General features: G+C 32.6%; 1 protein-coding gene across 1 annotated transcript in view; it reads right to left on the minus strand.

The window, feature by feature from the left end:
* Positions 1-18,110, minus strand: part of LOC127709466 (DNA repair and recombination protein RAD54B-like) — a 46,647-nt gene that overhangs the window by 9,445 nt on the left and 19,092 nt on the right. The window contains exons 15-25 of the mRNA XM_052215050.1: positions 17,009-17,089; positions 15,550-15,699; positions 15,006-15,117; positions 13,298-13,477; positions 10,694-10,908; positions 7,870-8,034; positions 6,219-6,345; positions 5,677-5,849; positions 4,360-4,473; positions 3,100-3,240; positions 1,348-1,422 (exon numbers count right to left, since the gene is read on the minus strand). Coding sequence (XP_052071010.1) covers positions 1,348-1,422; positions 3,100-3,240; positions 4,360-4,473; positions 5,677-5,849; positions 6,219-6,345; positions 7,870-8,034; positions 10,694-10,908; positions 13,298-13,477; positions 15,006-15,117; positions 15,550-15,699; positions 17,009-17,089 — 1,533 coding nt within the window. The remainder of the gene's footprint in view (positions 1-1,347; positions 1,423-3,099; positions 3,241-4,359; positions 4,474-5,676; positions 5,850-6,218; positions 6,346-7,869; positions 8,035-10,693; positions 10,909-13,297; positions 13,478-15,005; positions 15,118-15,549; positions 15,700-17,008; positions 17,090-18,110) is intronic.

Consider the following 18,110-nt stretch of genomic DNA (forward strand, 5'->3'; position numbering starts at 1 on the left):
AGATTTCTCACCGTAATGTTTATGCAATTTTAAAACGGACCCTATTACCGGTCTATTTGATTATTAGGTTATTGAAGACAAATTGAAACTGATTGCTGGTATATTTATATTTATATTTTTTGTTTTATTAGGTGTGCATAACTTCAACATTGTTTTGGGGTAATTTAAATCTGCATATTATGATGTGAACAAATTATAAAAGCAATATTACAACTATCAATAACTTTTATGCATTGACATTTATTTTATTTCAGAAAGAACAACAAAAACCCGCACTGGAGCAAAGGCTGGGGATGAAAGACCTGTGGCCCAAAAAAAGTTTGCACAAGAAGATAATGACAATTGCCCTGTAAGGTTATTAAAACTGTACTTGTCAAAGCGTCCATCAGATTTGAAAAATGACCCAAAATCAAGATTCTATTTACGACTACTGGTCAATGTTAACGTAGATACTGAAGTTAGGAAAAAACAAGTTGGGGGAAATGATGAAAATGATGGCTAATCAGGCTCAATTATCTGGTAGAAAAGTAAACCACTCAGCAAGGAAAACATTTGCCTCTTCGTTACTGCAGTCGGAACGGCCAATTACAGAAGTGGCACAGTTAGGATGATGAAAAAGTGTTTCTACCCTCACTCATTACAACACTCCTTCTATTAAACAACAAAATATAGCTTCCAAAATCATAGCACAAACTGCTATCCTCGGTCAGTAATAATGGACTCGGAAGTCTGTATTGGCCCTCGGCGTTGCCTCGGGCCATTGCAGACTTCCTCGACCATTATTACAGACCTTGGACATATAACAGGGCCATTATAAAAACACCCATTCATTAATACTATATTATTATCAGTCTTCAGTTTTTGATAACACTTTCTCTGATTTTTTCTATGGAAGCATGACTTTAAAAATAGAAGCATTAATAAGAGAAAGTGTACTATTCAAGCCTTCTACCCATAATGCCATACCATCTGCACTGAAGGCAAGGTTAAGTGTAGTGTTTTTTTGTTGTACACATGTACCTTTCAATTAAATTCAAAGTTGCACTAAGGTGTTCTCCTAAGTCTATATAAGCATACCTGCCAACTTTTCAAAATCTCCATGGAAGATTTTAAGCGCAAGAGGATATAATGCTTCTCTTATATTGTCATAAGTGTTTTTAATCTACTACTATATTGTTTGAATGATTATGTATGTGCTTAAATACCCTTCCTACTCATTTGAATGCCTGTTTTGAGGTGTTCAGTTTATAAAATAATTTCAAAATTCAGGTCAACACATCTCATGGGGGATATCCCCCATAAATTGGGTTAGTTGGCAGGTCTGATATCAGGCAGAATGATTCCTACCTGATCAAAGCTTGAACTATGTTTTACATGTTTCCAATCCATCAACTCATCCATACCAAGATTTTTTGTTTGCTTCTAAAATAGGTAAATATTCTAATGAGATCAAAATATTGCATTAGATAAGATGTTTTGAATCAAGTAAAAGAAGTGCTTCAGTTGTCACAGGCAGAAAATATTTTGTATGGAAACAGAAATTACTTTCCGTCTGCAGAAATAAGAAATAAGTTTTTTTATAAATTTTTTGTGGACTACTGCTTGTATTTTTCTTTTGATCATGTTTGTTAGTCTTATGTTAATTCTATTGCCCCCTTGGTAACTTCCTAATTTTTTTCATTTGTATGTTACAAATAATTAAATATCAATGAGGCAAGTTCTTGTTCAATTAAAAAACCTTTGTGAGCACACTCACATACCCCATGGCCCCACATTGTCACTTGGCAAACAAAATATCACCAGATTCGTGCCTTCAAAAACTCATAACTTCTACAAAAGTTAACTGATAAAAATCATGCTTATTATGTCCTTATTATCTACAAAGTTTCATGAAATTCTGGTGTGTGGATTAGAGGAGTTACGATTAACAAACTAGTACAGTAGTATATATAGGCCAAAATTCTAAGTTCAAATGGGCATAAATCCTAGAAAAAAAAATGAATCATAATTTCCAGTGGATATGCACATCTGCATAGTATGTCCTAAATATCTACAAAGTTCCATGAAATTCTGGTGTGTGGATTCAGAGGAGTTGCAATGACAAACTGTTGTAGAAGTATATTTAGGCAGAATTCTATGTTCAAAGGGGCATTTCTTCTAGGAAAAAAACTGAATCATAATTTCCTGTCGATATGCACATCTGCATACTATGTCCTAATTATCTACAAAGTTTCATGAAATTCTGGTGTGTGGTTTCAGAAGAGTTGTGATGACAAACTGTTGCAGTAGTATATTTAGGCCAAAATTCCTAAGTTAAAAGGGGCATAACTCCTAGAAAAAAAATTGAATCATAATTTCCTTTTGATATGCAAATCTACATACTGTAAATTCAGAAATTATTGCTTGCATTTATTATTGCGATTTTGTCATTTAAGACTTAAATGCGATTTTAATTTTTACAATTTTGAGAAAAATCCTGTTTAGTTCATATAAAATATTTCAAAATGCGAGTTTAAATTATTGCGTTTACAACTCTGTTGCATTTGTCGCAATAATAAAAACCTCGCAATAATTTCTGAATTTACAGTAGTATTTCCTTGTTATCTACAAAGTTTCATGAAATTCTGTTGTGTGGTTTCAGAGAAGTTGCAATGACAAGAACAGGACTGACGGACGGGTCAAAATCATTTTACCCTACGGAACTTTGTTCCGTGGGGTATAAAAACACAATTGTTAAAATTTTTTTAATAAAAGGTGTCAAAAGCTAAGTGAAGGCAATATCATATACGGCACCTTTTGGCAAGATGAGCTAAAGAAGAAAGTACAAATCTTCTCATCATCATAAAGATTTAAGAGGTGTTTCAGATAAAGCATTGTGTATCCTTGCTTTAGGAGCATACATAATTCCAAATATGGAGAAATTTCATAATTCAATGTAGTCAACAGCTAGGGCACTACTACAATTGCTAATAAATATTACGTTTAAGTTTGAACGGTTTTTGTAGAGCAGTTTAAGATGAGTTTGGGATAAGAAAAGGGGTTATATTGATGTGAACAGTACAAGACAAGTTTGTCAAATTTGCTATATCATAAACTAACAGTATGTTTTACTCCAACACCAAGCTGACAAGATCTAATTACTTGTGCCTCTTCTCTCACTGTATCCCTGTTCTCCTGACAATCACAACTCAATAATTCATGTGTATCACAGTCTGTTCTGTCATTTAAAGAAAACAAGTCCTGTACATACAAAAAAAATATATCATTTTAATTTCAACGTTACTGATGACAATATTTATTTATATGTAGCACTAATGGGACCCTACACTATATTTAGACTTTATAAATGTCAATAATGTAAACTACTTTCGAGTAGAAAAATAACGCGAATATATATTGTCACGAATATGTAAAACTTAGATCGTTCCTTATTCAACTACTTGAAGTAAATTTGAAAATCACGAAATTAAATCGCCGCGAAATGGGATAGAAAGGGCTTAAGGCGTAAAAAGTATCCGTGAAAATAAGTTAGTTTACAGTATATTGTTTAAAATGATGAAGCATGATTATAACATTTGGTTTGAATATCATCTCAAACAGAATTCTAGTGCTTTAAATCTCTCAACTTTTGACATAAAACCAAAAAGGATTCCAAGACTATACATATCGTTCTCAATATACAAACCTTGTTTTTTTGTTGTTGATCATGAAATGACAGATTAACAAGGTTACTATAAATCTGTTTACAGCTGTGGGAAATATATAAAAGTATGATGTATTCAGTGAAAGACACTGCAAAAAAATATGTGTCCATAGGGAGACCATTTTCAGTGAGCTGTCAATTATGACTCCAAACTCTAATTTGGCATACATTTTTAAAAAGTTCACATCATAAAGAATATGTACAATGTTCCAAGTTGATGTGAGCAAAACTTCATGGTGAACTACCAAAACTTTAAATTGATATGGGACAGATGATCAGATGAATGGAATGACAGACTGGAAAGCATAATGCCCCCTATTACTGTAGGCAAGGCATAAAAAAGATATGACTTATAATATTGAGCTTATATTCATTTTCCATATCAATACACTGAAAAACTTCATACTGGAAATACCTTAGAACATCATAGAGGAATTACCTTTAGAACATCATACTGAAACTACCTTAATATCATTCAATGAAAACATCATACTGGCATTACCTTTAGATCATCCAATGAAAACATCATACTTGAATTACCTTTAGATCATCCAATGAAAACATCATACTGGAATTACCTTTAGATCATCCAATGAAAAACATCACACTGGAATTACTTTTAGACTATCCAATGAAAAACATCAAAATGGAATTACCTTTAGATCATCCAATGAAAACTGGACATCTTTTTTATTTTTAGAATCCATAACAGCACCACTTAAACTCTGTTTACTAATTTGTCTTTGATAGATTTTCTCCTCTATTGTACCCTTAAAATAGAACAGTGCATATTATTGAAGTTTCTTGCATACATTAATAAATTATTTCACAATTTCATATTTTTTTTCTCATTTTTTAATCCCTGAGGACTACCAAATGAATAAAAGAACAGAGTTCCAAAGTCCCCCGCATTGCGCGTATTTGATCTGTTCAAGGGTAATAATTAAAAAATACTTTTTTTTTGTTCTTTAATTTTTTTTATAAATATCTTAAGAGAAATGAAGGCTTGAGAGCAAATGCAATGCAATTTCCAATATAATTAATATTTCCAAGGGCATAACTCTTTTAAAAATATTTGATCGAAATTGTGCAAGACATTGCTGATATAAACCTTTGATATACATTTGATAATATCTGGCAAAAATTGTACACATGAGAGTGCTTACAATGTAATTTTTCATCTAATTAATATTTCCAAGGGGCATAACTCTTTAAAATTGGTGATCATAACACTTTCAAACTTGTCTAAAACCTATGATACAATTTTCATAAAAATCTGGCAATAATCATACACATGAGAGTGCTTACAATGCAATTTTCCATGTAATTAATATCTTCAAGGGGCATAACTCTTTAAATAAATGGTGAATGCGACCATGAGGCACAGATGATGCCCAGGCTTGCATATAATGTTATAAAGGGGCATAACTCGAGAAAAAAAAAAGTAACACCCAAATTTGATTTTGATCTGAGTTTTGTGGTAATAAGCATTGTGTATAAGTTTCATAACATTTGGTTGAGGCAAACTAAAGTCAGAGAACAGTAACGAAAAATTCAGCAAATTTTCCATATATAAAAGGGCATAACTCCAGAACGGTAAAAGTTACACCACCAAAATTCGAACTTGATCTGTGTTTTGTGGTAACAAGCATTGTGTATAAGTTTCATACATTTGATTGAGGCAAAATAAAGTTAGAGAACTGAAACTTATTTTGGGACGGACGTACAGACAGACAAGGGTAACCCTGCCTCAGCCTTGGCGGGGGCATACAAATTGTTGATTGGCACTGATTTTCAAACAAGTTTGAGACAATGCTGATCTAAACTTATGATATAAAACTAAACTCTGCCAAGAATTGTACACGTGAGAGCGCAAACAATACCAGATGGACAGACAGACAGACACCCGGTATTTTAAGTCCCCTTAGCTATCTAAAATGGAATAAATTAGAATTGATGTTATCAAATCTTACAGTTGATAATAATCTGTAGATATAAACTTTTTTCTTTTGTCCATCTCTCCACACTCTGGCCATGGCTTGTAGATCATTGGCAGGGTTCCAGTCTATGTCATACAGAACCAGTCTAGAAGCTCCAATTAAATTTAATCCAACACCACCAGCCTTGGAACTCAAAAGGAAAACAACTAGAAATAAAAAAAAAATAGACACTATTAAGTAAATAGACAAAAATTGACACAAATCTTGTAACCTTAAATGTATTCCACTCATGTTCCTAGATTCATTTATTCAGTTGATCTTTTTCATGCTGTTTCCATTTGTAGCTGTTTTTGTTTTCTGTTTAATTTTTGCTTTTATATTAATGATAGTTTTTCACACATATACGAAGTCTTTGGAAGCAAACGGATAAGTGAAATTAAATATTAGAAAATGAAAGGATATGGAGTAAATGTATTCTATTGCCTTTTTTGTCTATTTCTTTAAGAAGTCATTTATTACTTATTATGCCTAACATACTATTTCCCTCAAATTCATCTTTTGAACTAGCTACTTACAATGTTTAGAATATGAACTATTAAACTGTGAAACAATATCTTGTCTTTTGGCTGTAGGAGTCTGCCCATCCAATCGACAGTATTCAAAATTGCAAGCTTCACAGAATTTCTGTAGGATATCAAGTGTCTAAAATAAAACAATTAATAACAAATATGACTTTTATATGAAAGTTCTGTATTTAAGGCCAAAAGAAAAATGCAACTGTCATGTTATTTAATCCAATTTGCCCTCTTAAATCCCTTTACCTGAAATTTAACCTTGCCTATCCTGAAATTTAAAAAAAATTCTACGGTGGATTCATTATTTTTCATGGGATACCAATTTTTGATGGTTTTGTTAGTAAAGATAAACCATGAATATTGATGTTAAAGTACACATTTTTCTTATGCTTGAATGCAGATTTTAACTAAACCACGAAAATCAATATCCATGAAAATATGATTTTTCTTCATTCCACAAAAATTGGTATCCATGAAAAATAAATTACTTTCTTAAAATCAGATCAATCCTTTGTCACCATCTTATGGTGTTTATATATCTCAACTTGTTCGATTCGCTCGTTTATGTAACAATGTATTTGATTTCAACGAAAGAAATCTCTGTATTACTGAAAAATTATTACACCAGGGTTTTCGATATCACAAACTAGTCAAAACATTTACTAAATTTTATCATCGGTACAAGGACATCATTCGTAAATATAAATCAACATGCAGACATCTTATATGTTCGGGTATTTCACATCCAATATTTTATGGTAATATTCTTTACAAAGCACAAAAATGTCAGCATTTACCTCAAAAGCTAACCAAACCTTTAAACAGACTTATTTGGAAAGGATATAGTTACAATACTGTTGTCAAGTCATTAAGGATTGCATATTTTGGTATTAATATTGATTCACTCATAGGGTCTTTGCATCGGAAATAAACACATTTATTCTAAAACCAGTCTTTGGCATGATACGGGTTATGTTCTTCTCATATATTTTATGATGGTATGATACAAAACCCCTTACGGGAGGGATTGTACTTGATTTTCATATGATGAAGACATAATCTTTCAATCAGTTTAATTGAGGTCTGGAGCTGGCATGTCAGTAACTACTGGTAGTCCTTTGATCATTTTTGTATCATTGTCATTTTGCTTAGTTTCTTTTGTTACCTATTCTGACATGGGACTAGGAATTCTTTTGAGTTGAGTTTTACTGTGCGTATTGCTATGTGTTCCTTTATTCTACATGGGCTAGAGGTAAAGGGGAGGGTTGAGATCTCACGAAACATGTTTAACCCCGCCGCATTTTTGCGCCTGTCCCAAGTCAGGAGCCTCTGGCCTTTGTTAGTCTTGTATGTTTTTTCTCCCTGTGTTGAAGACCCATTGGTGGCCTTCGGCTGTTGTCTGCTCTTTGGTCGGGTTGTTGTCTCTTTGACATATTCCCCATTTCCATTCTCAATTTTACAAAAAAGTCATTACCTATGGGGAGGGACTCACCTTATCAATTGACAGGTTTGCAAGTGCAAACACAACATATTTTTATATGCCAAATAAAAAAATCTGACAACAATATTAAATTCATGTTTAGTTTCGCAGTGTCATAGTCATTCAACAAAATGGATGGTTACCTTAATTTCTGGATCCCTGTTCACTTACCTTGGTATGATTAGAAACCAGAACAATTTTCTCCTTTGGAGAGTGTTGATGCAGATCATTTAGCAAGTTACTCAGTACTTTCAGTTTACTAGAATGTTCAGGGTCATTGTTGTCTGGTAAAAAGTTATCTGGGTACAATGATGACAAGCCAGCATATACTGAATCCTGAAAAAAAACCAATGTATTCTAATTTCATCATTTTATAATTAAAGAATATTTACATTTTGGTCAATCCTAGATTTTTTCAACAAGTAAAACTGTGAGCTACTGCTCACTGATGATAACCCTGCTGAAAAATTTCGGTAAACAGGAAGTTGTTGAGTGATGAATCTGAAAACACATCACACGGTATAGCTGACTTATATAAACCCTGAAACCAAATTTCAGAAATCCTTGTCAAGTAGTTCCTGAGAAAAATGTGACGAAAATTTTCAACTTGGCTATCATGTGTAAAATAATACAAGTGTTCGGTAAACAGGAAGTTGTTGAGTGATGAATCTGAAAACACATCACACAGTGTAACTTACTTATATAAACCCTGAAACCAAATTTCAGAAATCCTTGTCAAGTAGTTCCTGAGAAAAATGTGACGAAAATCTTCAACTTGGCTATCATGTGTAAAATAATACAAGTGTTCAGTAAACAGGAAGTTGTTGAGTGATGAATCTGAAAAGGCATCACACGGTGTAACTTACTTATATAAACCCTGAAACCAAATTTCAGAAATCCTTGTCTAGTAGTTCCTGAGAAAAATGCGACGAAAATATTCATGGGACGGACGGACTGACGGATGGATGGTCTGACTGAGGGACAGACAGAGGTAAAACAGTATACCCCACTTTTTTAAAGCGGGGGTATAATAAACATATATATAAAAATAAGAAGATGAGGTATGATTGCCAATGAGACAACTATTCACCAAAGTTCAAATGAAGTGGACGCAAGCAGTTATAGGCAACCGTACAGCCTTCAACAATGAGAAAAACCCATACCGTATATTCGGCTATAAAAGGCCCTGACATGAAAAATATGAAACAATTCAATTGAGAAAACTAACGGCCTAATTCATAACAAACTATAACATTGTCTTTAATTGTATTTCATTTCACAAGAAAACTGGTCATTTTGTAATAATTGTCAGAAGTCATTTTGTGATAATTGTCAGAAGTTATTTTGTTATAATTGGCACATATATAATATAGTCTGTAACTGTATTTCATTTCATATGAAAACAAGTTATTATTAAAATTTCGCACCATTGGCAATACTGATAATTATGTCAAAATAAATTCATTAATCTATCTATAATTATTCTATCCTTAACTCCTGCACAGTAAATCTACCGCATATAATGACTGTGGACCTGTTCATTTGTTTGTTAGTGTACCTGTTCATTGGTCAAAATGTTTGTCTATACACAGTTTTATCGCTATTTTACGAATTTTTCCTTTGATCTTGCTGACTGATAATTTCCGTTCTCAGCGGAGTCAAGTGATATGAAAATTATCTCTAGAAACTAAGTGAACATGTGTCCTTGTCAAGGAAATTAACAATGTCTTCATAGGTAAAATACCGATAAACAAATTATCATTGGTCATCTCAACTTGATTGCTTTTCTTGCTTGAGCCGGTACGGCAAAATCAACCAACGATAATCTATAATTATATACAATTCCTTTGAAAATATTTTATATATATTTTTGTTATCTAAATGATTTTTAGGTTTCTTTAGACAAAAAACATAATGAACTTAATAGTCATCTATACAAAATAGGGTAGATCTGTTGTTTATGTAACTCTCCTAACATCTCTTGTATCTGTAACTCCCTTTACAACACTGATTGAATATCAGTAAACTTTCACAAATTTCTTATTTTACAGAATGCCATTGTGCACCTCTTAGTATTTTTACAACTGATTTTTTTAATAGCTTAAAATAAAACTTATATTGTTGTAACTATCCAATCAGTATTCTTAGAAAAAAATCCAGATATCAATATCATATTTCTCCAATCTGTAATTTAACTGATCAATTATTATGATTTTCCATAGTACAAGTTTTATATATTATTAAAAAGAGAATGTGTCCATAGTACACAGATGCCCCACTCGCACTATCATTTTCTATGTTCAGTGGACCGTGAAATGGGGTCAAAACTCTAATTTGGCATTAAAATTAGAAAGATCATATCATAGGGAACATGTGTACTAAGTTTCAAGTTGATTGGATTTCAACTTCATTAAAAACTACCTTGACCAAAAACTTAAACCTAAAGCGGGACAGACAAATGAACGGACGAACGAACGGACGCACAGACCAAAAAATATAATGCTCATAGGTGGGGTATAATAACCTACTTAAGTTCAGAAATTATTGCAATGTTTTTATTAATTTATAAATGTGACAGTATCAGGTTTGCAATAATAAAAACTTACATTCATAATTAAGGTTGTCATTTTCCTTCACAAAATTTTTGCAATCGTATAAATAACAAGTGAAACTGTGAGCTACTGCTCACTGATGATACCCCCAGCCCAAATAAGCATTTGTTGTTGAGTGATGAATCTGAAAACACATCACACGGTATAGCTGACTTATATAAACCCTGAAACCAAATTTCAGAAATCCTTATGATTTAGTTCCATAGAAAGATGCTACGAAAAATATTCATGGGACAGACGGATGGACGGACTGATGGATGGATGGATGGATGGACGGATGGATGGACGGACGGACGGACAGACAGAGGTAAAACAGTATACATCCACTTTTTTAAAGCGGGGGTATAAATACACACATTAATTTTTGATTTTACAAAGTATACCTGGTCAAGGTCATCAACACATTCATCAGCCTCCTGAGCCTTAAGAAGAAGTAAACTAGGATGGTTGCACAATTTCTTCAGAGCTCCTATACAAATGAGATGTGGAGCTCCAGACAGTTTTCCCATGAGACATGATCTGAATATTCTACTGCTGAGTAGATGGCTGTACAGTCTAAGCTGTAATGGTGTAGGTCGACAAAATACCACTATCTCACCTACAAGCATAATAATAAATCAACCTCTTAACCTTACATGTATATGTATTGTACTTGTGGAAATTATAATATAGCTTTTTATGCCCCCACCATAGTGGAGGTGGCATTAAGTTTTCCCCTTTTCCGTCTGTACGTCCGTCCGTCCGTCCCAAAATTGGTTTCCTTTCTCTAACTTTAGTAAATCCTTATGATGTAGTTCCTGAGAAATATGCGACGAAAAATATTCATGGGAAGGACGGATGGACGGACGGACGGATGGACGGATGGACAGAGGTAAAACAGTATACCCCTACTTTTTTAAAGCGGGGGTATAATTAATGTTGTTTTAAAAGATAATTCAACATGACCTATAATAAGCTTTACCAATAGAATCAGTACATCTGGATAAAAATTAAACAGAAATCAATAAGATTTCTATTTTACCATCTTTTTCCAAATTTCCTAAACCATTATGACTTTTGCAAGGTAACAGCTATATTGTAATTCTTAAAAATTGTGTGAAAAAGTACACCAAACATTCATTAAGTTATCCCAAAAAAAGAAGAGTTTTAGCGATTGTATATGTTACCTTATGACAGTCAAAGTGTTGAGTGTTTTCCATTTCAATAAGTCATAGGTGGTTATTTTGTAATTTGTTTCAGATTTTGGGTCCATTTCATTGAAAGTATTAGTAAAACCTTTGAAAATCAGCACTCTTTATAATTGGAAAGTGATTGTTTTAAAACTAAACGTGTAAAGTCTAAATGTGTCAAGATAACATGAATGCCAAATCTGATGCCAAATGCCAATGATCTCATTATGTGAAGAGCATGTTAACCAAAATGTTGTATGTTACATAAACAAACAAAAATAACTCAATATAAACAACCATAATGAAAAATGGTTCAAGGAACATAGCTATAACACTATATTCCCAGACAACTGAGAAGAACAGGATCATCAAAAAGGTGGACACAATAACCAACTTTATGAAGGAATAATTACATTACATGTATGTTTCATTTTATTAATTAACTACACTGTTATTGGACTTAATATGATGAAAACTGCCTATGCAATATAAAGGTGTCAACTCGGCCAATACAGAATAACTCGGCCAATATAGATTTTTTTTCTGTATTGGCCGAGTTCTGATCCGGCCAATACAGGATTTCGGAACGTCTCCAGTTTTTAGATCGAAAGTCACGATAAACACAAACTGAAAGTAAACAGTTGTTTGGAAGACGCAGTTTTCATTTAGTCACCATAAACATGCTGAAACGTTCAGTATGGCTTATATTTCAGGCTAAAGAAGGTCACATTCATTTAAAAAGCATTTTGAAAGCAGACGATGGAATTATTTCAGGTTTGGGGAACGAGTAGATTATCACAAAGTTCATTTCTTGTCGACCTCATAATTTCACGATGGTACAAATCGATTTACTGTTTACTTTCGCTTCTCATGTTTTGTAAACTGTCATTTATTTTTAAACCCGAACCAGGCATATGAATTCTGGAAGGGTGACCTGTAATTGTGCAAATCTTCGTTCTTTGGTCAGTTGGCTTATGGATAGTTGTATCATTTTCAACTCCTACATTATTTTTTTTTTTAGATATATTCAATTTGTTTCTGCATAACACATGCAATGGCAGTACCTTTCCAATTACTATTTATGTGTTGTGTCTAAATTTAAATTATAACACTTTATGGTGACTGGAAAGGGTAGAAAAATTCATCAGATGAGAAAATGCTGAAGACACCTGGAAACGGCACCAGATCATTAGATATTGCATCTTATAAAAAGAAACTGAGATTTTGATAGTTCCACTTCAAGGTAAAATGTTTATCTCTTGTGAAATGAAATTAAAAAAATATTGTAACACTGTAGTTAATTAATAAAGATACTATTACTTGTATTTCTGTATTGGCCTTGTTATTGGTCCTCGGCCAGCTGTATTGGCCTTCGGCTTCGCCTCAGGCCAATACAGCAAGCCTCGGACCAATAACAAGGCCAATACAGAAATACTCACGTAATAATATCATAATAATACGTTATTTTGATTGGCTAACAGCAATCTCGCGTCATTCTGAAATTAACCTTCATGTCGACACGAGCTTCCACAATAAAGTGCACAGGTAAATAGGTGATAGAAATCGTGTTTTCATGATCATAGCATAAAATGTAATTATAAGTATTGAATGCTTCTTTCAGCAATTTTATAGGGTTGTAAAAGCGTTTACCGTGCACACATTTTTAGAATGAAGCGCTTCTGCGCTTCATACAAAATGTACTTCGGTCAACACTTTTACACCCCAATAAATTTACAAAAAGAAGCATTCAATTCTTAAATATAGGCACAAATGTCACAATAATTTTGTAAAATGAGACTTGGTTTTTTAAGAACTCACATTTCGGAGGAAGGTACTTGTTATTTATTTCTTGGGTTCTACGCAGAAGAAACAACTTTGTAAGTCGTGACAGTTCAGCTCCTCTCTCCTCACCAAGTTCAATCTCAGCTGGAGTAGCTTCAGGCTGACGAGATGCTACAATTGGTCCTTCATAAACTCTTCTAAATGCTCCACTTGAACCTGAAAAAAAGAATGAAAGATGAATTATTAAGGTGCTGCAAATATATCTTCACCACTATGATCTATCAATATGAACCTTGTTTTTTATAAAGAAAAACATGGGTACATTGTAGTACTCAATCTTAATTTTAAGCTACAATTATAGACACCCAAATTATTTGAAAGTTTGCTATCACTATATGTCTAGAGGTTCAATACATAACACTAGAACTTTCTAATTCCCACTTCATTGAATGTCAATCAGAAAGGTAAAAAATCCAGTAATTTATCTTATTTTCACTGTATATCATTCATGCTCTGACATCTATTCTTTCTAAAAATTACCATCTTGCTATAAAGGATTTTAGTAAAAAGATAAACAAAAAGAGTGACCAAACAAGACGTCAAAAGTTGAATATTTTCGATATTTTCTATATTTGATTTCTTGGATTAATTTTTCTTTTTATAACATTGACTTGTAATGTGAATAAAGTAGAAAATGCAAGGAACCACATCTTTTTCTATATGTTCTAACTTTGTTTTGATGCAACTTCCTGACAATATTTTGACAACAGTATGAAAATACAATTTATTTCAAATGACATATATCAGTTTTTACTTGACTGGAAAATCATGGGATTTCATTGCAACCAATGTAATAAGAAAATAAAAATTACAGCTCATGGACTTGAGTGTGTAGGTAAAGGTAGTATCTTTGGTTAGATTGCTTGCTAGGTGAACCATGAAATCATTATTGCCTAAGGAACTTCCTTCCTTTGAGCGGAGTCCATAAAAGTAGGAAAAGTATATAGACATTGTGAAACCAGTTTTACAAGTCAGTAAAAAAAATAATATATGTTTTCAATCTAAATATAAAATCTAGTGTCCATTATAGCATACTGTAGGTGTGTTTGTTTTGTCCATTTCATTTCAAAAAAATTTGCATTTTGATTTTGAAAAACACGTTCCCGGAATTCGATGTGCATTTTTTTCATCATTGATTCATGAGCATGATGAACCGATCTCCAAGATTTTACACCTTCTGTAGCACTCCTCTGAAAAATACAAATAAAAAACCACGATAATGATATCCTTATATATATAAACATATATAATAAGGATATGAAAAGTGTGTGGTTTTCAAGTTTTTAAATCGATAATTAATAAATCATTGTAATCTGCTGCTTACAGTATAGAAATACACATGTAAGTAATCTAGGTATAAATGAACAGAGGTTATTGATTGAAATGAAATTGACAAATCAAACACACCTACAACAAGCTTGTGAATCAGCTTTTAACTTTGACTGACACTAGATTCTAAATTTAGAGAGCAAACATATTTTTTCAACCAACTTGTACAACTGGTTTCACAATGTTTATATACTGTCCCTACTTTTGATTGGTTCTCTGCTAACTATTGACTCCGTCCAACTTGGCTAATAATGATTTCATGGTTCAGCTAGCAAGCAAGCTAACCAAAGATACAATCTTTAACTACACACTCAAGTCCATCTGCTGTAAAAGTACAACTATCTATATTACAAACCGAGCACCCCAGGATTACAAAACTCCACAATGGAAAAGAATTCTTGCAGATCATTCTGTATAGGTGTTCCTGATAGTATTACTCTCCTCCTGACAGGTAAACTCATTATCAGCTAAAAAAAACCCACCAAATCACTTTTTATCATTTCCTGTAACCAATACACTAGTGAATCACAAATCTGTGGAGGAGTAAAAAGAACTTTGGTCAAACAGATTAAATTCCTGGTGTTTTTTTAATAAATGATAAAAGGGAAAGTTTTGAAAATTTACCTTTTAACTGTACTTAATATGAGATTAAACTAGGGCAATACCAATAAAATGTATGTGGGAAGGTAGTTTCATTTTTGGAGATTGGTCTAGGGTCATTTACATTTGTATGTCCCTTTAACGAGTGCAAAATTACTCCTATCAAGTGTGTTAGTTGTAAGGGGACTTTGGAAGTCCCTTCCTATCCTTCCACAATCATTTTAATGGAACAGCCCTATGTCAAATTATTGTTCTGTCTTAATTTGTTTTAAATTATACAATACATTGATCATACTTACTGAAGTAGTTTTTATAGCTGTGTTTTTAAGTCTATGACCTTCATCACAGATGACAAGGTCAAAGTTGATTTGTTTGACAATATCATAGGCTCTCACAAACATCTCATAAGATATAATCAGTACAGGATAAATGGAGGTATTTACAAAATCCTGAAATGATAAAAAATATTTCAACAAACTATGTCTCAACTACATAAAAGAGTGTTATCTTAATATACATAGTTTTCTCGTTTGAATTGTTTTACATTTGTCGTTTCAGGGCCTTTTATAGCTGACTTTGCAGAATGGGTTTTGCTCATTATTGAAGGCTGTACTGTGAACTAAAGTTATCAACTTTTACTTTATTTGGTCTCTTTTGGGTTGTTTTCTCATTGGCAATTATACCACATCTTCTTATTTTTATATTCTGCTTGATACTGAGATTGATAGTTGTTATGGCAACAGCATATCAATATCAATGGTCTAATACTGTGAATTCATAATTCACGGTGGGGTACCAATTTTGGTGGATTTTTTGGGTATAAGTAAACCACAAATTTAAATGTTCAATGAAGTAAAATATTTTTATAGACATATATGCAGACATTGGCAAAACCAACCAATCATATACCCACAAAAAATTAAATCCTCCTCAATCCATGAAAATTGATATCCACTAAAAAATAAGAGTCCACAGTATTATAAATATGAACCTATCAGAAACTTTACTTCAAAGAAGTTGCCACTGGAAAAATAATTATCTATTCTCACATCTGTGATACTGCATTTTGGTTTGTGTAATTCCATATCTGTCTGTGGGACTGGATTGTAGGGTAATTTCAATGGATATCAAGTTGTATGATGCAGTTTTTCCAATCTAATTAATAATGTCTTTTATTAATTAATTCATCTCTGAAACTGTCAACCAACTTATCTTTGTGGATACTTTTTTTCCCCATTTTGCCCTTTCAAGCCAACTTCAAAGTGATTTATTTTCACAATTTTATGACTTTATTAATGTATTTGACATATTTGCAACAATTTATATCCTTGTTATTTTTCTTCTGGCCATTTATTTACATATTGAAAGTCATATAAATAAATCACTTGTGAAAACAAATTGGTTAACAGTTGTATATATTAAACAGCAAATACCACATTTAAACCAAACTTAGTTTGGAATAGTGGTTAATCTACGGTGATTCAATAGAAACAACTATTTTATTACTTAGAAATCTCTTTTTTATAATAACTTTACAAAGATTTATGGAGGCAAAGACCATACATGTAGACATACTGTATATTTAGAAATATTTTGGAATATGGACGTTTAACTGTTCCTCAATTTGATACTTACTAAGTAGATGGATTTAAACATAACCTTTACTGTTTGTTCTAAAATATGTATGTTTTCTCTTAAAATTATTGTAATAATACAATAAAATGAAATATATCTGATATAAACTATATATAATGTTACCTCTACTCGTTTCTCTGAGCTGACACAATAAACTGAAAGTCTTTCTGTTCCTAGCCATTTCTTAAATTCCTGATTCCAGTTCTGAATGAAGAAAAATATATGCTATGCAAAATCAGTGAATTGTCTGTGGTTTATTAGAAAAACAAAGGATATGGGGTATCCATCCATGACACAAAATCTGTACATGCACAACAAAAATCACACAAAAAGCAAAGGAACACCGCTTTTGATGCTGTTCTTCATCTCAAAGTCACAGTGAGGCCTTCAACAAGAAGGAAATCATGATAAGGCATACAAGCCCAGGAATATAGTATCAACTGGGAGATATATACTCCCTGTGCAGGCACTGCTGGAATGTTGCTACATAGAAATGGAAAGTTTACAATTGAGAAGTTGAAATCCTCTCTTTTGTCGTAAAGTTTTGTTTTCAACCGATCATCATTGTCAATTTCTAGATGTCAGTCAAGATATGAGGCAGACTTAACTGTATCTGTTGTATCCTTTATATCAAGTTAGATGGGATAGATGGGTTCAACATAGTCACCAAATTTTGAATTATTTAGTGAGGGAACATCATCTATATAGCGGAAAGTGAAGTTAAAGGCTACTGCTAACTTCTTTTCTTTCTTCCTAAGAAGTTCCTGTATGAAGTCAGCCTTATATCATATATGAATAAAGGAACAAGTCGACAAGAAGAGGAGCACAGTTGTAATTAAGGTATCAGATATAAGGTGAACCTTGTAGAACACATATTGACTGATAATTTGAATAATACAAAAATGTATGAATGATTCTAAAATTGAGGGCATATATTGCCTGTTTCTCAGATATGAAGTACCTGGTTTTGTGTATCCAAAATTCCAGTAACCAATACAGTATGATGTATAAATAAGGGTATATTGATCCTGCCCCCTAAGTGATAAATTTAACGTGGATAGAAATGAGGGCCAAGAATAGGTGGTGTGTATCTTATTAAAATTTTAGCACACAAACTGGCCTAAAGAGAGAATGATGTGGCACACTTAAGAGAAGTTATCTCAAGTTATTTGACTATTAGTGAGAAAATTATTAACTCCGAATCTCCAATAGATGGTAAAAAAAA

Source organism: Mytilus californianus, unplaced genomic scaffold, assembly GCF_021869535.1.
Source record: "Mytilus californianus isolate M0D057914Y unplaced genomic scaffold, xbMytCali1.0.p SCAF_7, whole genome shotgun sequence".
Classification (NCBI taxonomy): Eukaryota; Metazoa; Mollusca; class Bivalvia; order Mytilida; family Mytilidae; genus Mytilus; species Mytilus californianus.